Source organism: Gavialis gangeticus, unplaced genomic scaffold (assembly GCF_001723915.1).
Source record: "Gavialis gangeticus isolate Ggan-Ray unplaced genomic scaffold, GavGan_comp1, whole genome shotgun sequence".
In the NCBI taxonomy this organism is placed as follows: domain Eukaryota; kingdom Metazoa; phylum Chordata; order Crocodylia; family Gavialidae; genus Gavialis; species Gavialis gangeticus.
In genome coordinates this window covers 16632746-16638258 of record NW_017729011.1, presented here as the reverse complement: position 1 = coordinate 16638258, position 5513 = coordinate 16632746, and the positions used below count along the sequence as shown (strand labels likewise).

Genomic DNA, 5513 nt, shown 5'->3' with positions numbered 1-5513 from the left:
CCCCCCCCCCCCCCCCCCAAAAAACAGTTGTTCCGAACAAATGCTCGCCTCCAGCAATTCCTGGACCATCGTGGCTACAACACCATTCTAACACTTCTGTTAAGCACAGGAAAAAGTGCTGCTGAAAACCTGTTCTGTTTTGCTGAAAACTCAAAAAGCCTTGGTTAGATGCGATAGTGGTAGCTATTTTATTTAAAGCCCTTTGAAATCTAAATGAACCACCTATAAAAAACAAGAACAAACTTCTGAAAAGCAACATGCTTTCCTAAGTCATGATCAACTGCTAAAGAAAAGTGATGATCTAAATGAGCAGACCTAGAAAAACCCAACTGCAATCTGACCCTTGTTCTAATGCCAAAATAATGGCTATGGGGAGGCAGAAGCCAGGGTAGATTTGCACCTTATGATTTGCTCTGGAGAGAAGACATCATACAATTTAATTCTGCTCCGCCCTACAGGTGAAGTCAAATCAAAAGTTTTACCTGAAAAGGTAAACTCTTTTCTCCACCCTCATGGAAAGGGTTAGCAAAAACTTCAGTCTGGAAAAAGCCTGAGCCTACAGTTTCTCCACGTTCTCAACCTCTGACTTCCTAACACTCTAGTACAGATGGTGGATCAATAAACAATTAGAACTGATCAATAAATAATAAAACATAACCCACTGCTTACCTTTGATGTACCAGGGCCCCTAACTGGTTACCTACTGTGGCAGAGAGAGAGAAGAGAGAAAAATCAAAGCATTAGCACGGATAAACTAACTTCATCCCTATAGAAAGAGTTCTTACCATTTCATCAAAAAAAGAAAGAGAAGCAAAACAGTAATTTAGGTTCAGTGGCTGAAATGAATGCGTTATGTGGTATAAAACAGGAGGGGATTTCTTGATCAGCACAGTCTAGAGCCCAGTGTCCAGCTGAACACATGATAGGAAATTGATCTGTGTCTCCCCATGCTGAGAGTCACGGGAGGAAATCCTGCCTGCCCAAATCCCTGCAACTTACCTCCTCCCCCCTTCCCAAATTAAACCCAAGGTAAAGATCAAGCAGATTGCAACATATTAAAAAAATTAAAGAAGGCCAAAAACAGATTTTGAGATTTAGTCTAATCAAAAGCATTAGAGATCACTTGCACATACTTCTCTCTGTATCTCTTATCTGTGCTCCATGGAGCCCACTTAAACGGAAACCTGTTAAAGGAATAGGTCTGTTAAGTAACCTTGTGGCACCAAAATTGTATCCTTCTATTACATTTCTATTGAATACCCATTTCAGCCACACTTAACTAGTCAGCTGGTGGCCCAGTTATGATTAGCCATCATCTCACCAAATAGTGACTGCATTTGTTATGTTTCATCCCAACCCACACAGATTAATCTGTCTTCCAGAAGTTACTGTAAAAATATTAGGCACGTACAGACAAGAGACCACTGCAAAATAAAAAAAAGCCCTGAAAGGTTTCCTACTGGACTTCCCCTGCAGCAGTACCCCCCACCCCTCCACCTCCGACCCCTCCAAGAACAGACCATTTGGTCTTAGCAACTAGCTGAAGATTATATTCTATGGCTGGGGGGCAGAGATGGTGAAAACAGATGAAATGGGCCAACATTTGCCCTGGGATAATAAACATGGTTATTTCTAACAGCTCAGTAACAACCCATGCATTCTTTGACCTGAAATAAGTTGTCATTCAGCTGATATGGTGAGAAAACTGAGGCGTCTCATTCTTGAAATGAAACAGAAAAATACGTAAAAATCTGTTGCTAGACACACTGCTCAGATAACTAAAATAGACAAAGAGTCGATACCATACTTCTGTTTTCCATCAATATCTTGATAATGGTCCAGGACCAAAATATTGACAGAATATATATTTTATTACTCTACTCAGTTCTGCAATAAGACAACTGCTGTGTTATTGACTCCCTTAGATTTGCCTTTGCATATTTTCTCTTTGAATATAAAATGCTCTAATTTGATAGCTATCAATATTGCAGTAGAAAAAGTGGGTGATGTAATGGAGGATATTTGCTCTAACTGATAAGATACTTGGACAGAGAAGAGCTGAACAAATTATACAAGAGATTCAGAATCACACCATTCTGCCCCAAACAAGGTTTTACAACACTATTGCAACAGTGATAGGGCAAGAGATCTCTCTATATATTACTGCAATACACAGTCACAGACCCGGCCCACCCCCCTGCACTCTATTTCACCAAAGAAAGATTATTCCTATTAACCCCAACCCTATGGTTTTAGAACTTCTCAGAATTTCTCACCACAAAAAGAGCCATTCCAGGATCTTTCATAGCAAGCAGGTTAAATTAAAACCACCACATACAGTTTCAAAAATATAGATCTGTCCCACAAGCATTTCCTAAAGTTTACAAGTAGCACAGGGACCTTCCATTTCGTAAGGCAACACTGGCTCTTGGGGAAAAGGTACTAGATGCAGACGTGCAAGCTGTTTTGCCAACAAGTAAAAATGGCGCTTGTAATCTATGGAAAGAAGATTTTGTGCTCCTTTCCAAACACTTCAAGTGCTTTACAAACAAGTTAAACCTTCCCACACCAAGGTAAAGTGGGTATCAACTCCGTTTTACATGACGAAACGGATGCACAAAGTAGTTAAGAACCAAGCACAAAGTCTATAGCAGACTCTGATTTCACAGCTTCTAATCTTAATGCTGCAACATAAAACCATCCCATCATCGTCCATCTACATGTAGCCCTCCCACGAATGCAGGATGCCAACAAACAAGGCCATTCAAAAAAAAATTAGTGAACAAAAAAAAAATCAAAATCAGATATCAACTCTCCTACTTCGGGGAGAAAAAGAAAAAAGACGTAGCAGATTGTTCCAACAATCTAATGTGCCATTCTCTTTCCAACATGCCCATTTTGATCTGAAAGACAGAGACTAATAGAGGCACAAGTCTGGGGCAGGATGCAAACATCGAAATACCAAAGGCCAATTTTCTCCTCTATGCAGAAGGACCATCCTCTGCTTAATACCAGGGAGGGGACTGAACTCTGACAAGCCACGTATGCATCTCCCCCTTTTTACATCTATTGAGTACAATTTAACTGTAACTGCAGTCATTTTACTGCAAATAAGGAAAAAATACTGAATAAAATCAGTCCAATTTCCTGTTAATGGCACCTGCTGGTTGATAACGCTTCTCCTTACTTCTAGCTTCACCTTAACTGAATCTGACCTAACAGATGCACAAAACAAACAGATTTAGGGGAGGGGGGCATTATTTTCCACCCCATAACACACAGCAGCACCTCCCACTAAATTAATGTGGATGGCGGGAACACAATTTTATGATAGAAAATACTCCTCTTGCTAGAATAAAACCAAAGTGATGCATCATATAAAGAAAGCAGAGGAAAAACAAGTTTGCAGACCACACAATTTCTAGCAAGGCTATTTTTATTAAACTGAGCCAGAATATGAGGGGGGATTAAAGTGACCCATTCCCCCCCCCCACCAAAAAAAAAAATTCTCTCCCACCAAAGTTTCACTAGTTCTCTGCCTAATGAAGCCAGAAAGAATTGAAATTGGATGGGAGAGGAGCTATGTTTTCTTCAGCTGCTGGGGATTACTGCAATTATTGCAAATAAAATATCTGCAGCTTTGAGACTCACAGAAATGAAGGGAAACAATGGCACTTTAAGGAATGAACTGGGACACGGGATATCTGGGGTCCAGTTCTGGCTCTGCTACAGACTCTGTGACACTCTGCCTCAGTTCCCCTTCTGCAAGAGAGACATTTCTTATCCTTTATTATCTCTTGAATGTATTTTGTAAAGCACATAGCACACTGGAGCCATGGTCCCTGCTGGGCTCTACAGACTATACTCCTACGCAAGCGATAAAGAAACCTAAAGAAATGTGGACGTATCTTGTTGCACTAAAAGCTGTGAACACTTTTGGAGATGTAAAGGAAAGGTTTGCCAGGACCCTGCATCTGTTGTCGGCAAACTCCTGTGCTGCCCTAGGACAGTGACACGCTTCTAAACTGAAGGCTGAACATTGCTTCTTAAACCTGTCACTAAAAAAAGCAAGAACTTCCTTGAAGGTCTCAACACTGAATCTGGACAGCAGTCTTCAGCTTCCAAGAGTCAACATACTGCTACTACAACTTGCTCCCACTTCCTTTAAAAAAAAAAAAAACCAAAAAATCCCAAGGCTGCCTTCTCAAAAGCAATGTGGTGATGCAAGCTGGTTAAACCATGCCCTTAATTAGAAGTATCTGGCGACAGAAAGCTAATATAGCTACAATGATCAAAAGAAAATGGATTGGAGATTCCTGGAACTGAGTTCTCCTCCCAATGGCATGTGATATGGGGAGGGCTGTACTGAATCTATCAATTTTTCCACCACTAAAATGGGCATGGCGCCCTCCCCATCCCCACCTGGACAAAGGGGACAGCTACTGAGCCAAGATGCTGTTGAAGCATCAAGTCTCAGTGACTGTGCAGGCAGTAATGCAAAATAAAAAAGCCACTTCAGCTTTCGGTTACCTGCCCGGCCTATGCCAGGTCTGCTCCACTGCAGTTTCTATGAAAAGGAAATAATGAAACTAAATATCAGCTCTGTTCCCAGATACATTTCATATCTAGTAGGCTGGGTCAGTGTAGCCATTTCTAAACTGTATATTAAAGCTAAGATAAGAGAAATATGCACATTATGGTTTTCCGATTCTATGACAAATCTCTTTTCCCTAGAAAGACTCTAAAAGCAACTGAACTTGTTATGACCAGCACACTGACACCATTTGTCTTGGACAATTTCATAAGCCCACATCAATCAGCACTGCTGGCAGCTGCTTACACAAATGGACAGAGATAAGACCTTAGGTTTCCTCAATAAAGGCAAGTCATTCTCATGAACAACTGCTGCAAAATTGGAATCAGAGAATACACATAAGCATTAAGAAAGAAAAAACATCATTTGGTAAAAAAAAGAAAAGCAGGCAAGTTAGGTGAGAAAAGTGAAGGAGAAAACTACATCCAGCCAAGAACATGCAGTAACAAAAGGAGGAATCAGGACTTTTTTTTTTTTAATTTTAGGAATCAGGGTTGTTTTTTATTATGAAATTTACTTTAAAACTTACCAGAGGTGGGTGTTAGCTAACTTATGTTTATGGAAGGGATATGAAACAACCCCTTGGGGCTGATTGTCCCCGTACTGCGAGTCACAGTTCACTAGCGCTTTACAGAAAGCTGGCTCCCCTTGCTCCAGCTGCCAAATAGTATTAAAAGACTGCCAATAGGGGTGCACCGAGATTTTGGAGGCTGATTTTTAAGGAGGCATATTGGCTGATACCGATCAGACTTCTGATACAGTTGCATGCAGATAGTAAGTCTGTTATGGCAGAAGGGGAGGGGGGGAGAGAAGGGGCATGGTGGGGGCAGATCAACACCCTCCGTGGTGAGGAAGTGGGGCAGGCACTGCCTAGCTGGGACACCCCAGGGGGACATAGGGAGCGTGCATGGGACGGAGC

General features: G+C 41.4%; 1 protein-coding gene across 10 annotated transcripts in view; it reads right to left on the bottom strand.

Moving 5' to 3' along the window:
* The window catches only part of FUBP3 (far upstream element binding protein 3), a 52658-nt gene that overhangs the window by 28673 nt on the left and 18472 nt on the right, over nt 1–5513 (bottom strand). For 6 of the 10 annotated variants that reach the window (XM_019510682.1, XM_019510673.1, XM_019510679.1 and 3 more), the window contains 2 exons: nt 1134–1184; nt 670–703 (listed from right to left, as the gene is read on the bottom strand). In XM_019510682.1, coding sequence (XP_019366227.1) covers nt 670–703; nt 1134–1184 — 85 coding nt within the window. The remainder of the gene's footprint in view (nt 1–669; nt 704–1133; nt 1185–5513) is intronic. The other 4 variants (XM_019510675.1, XM_019510680.1, XM_019510683.1 and 1 more) reach the window with 2 other exon arrangements.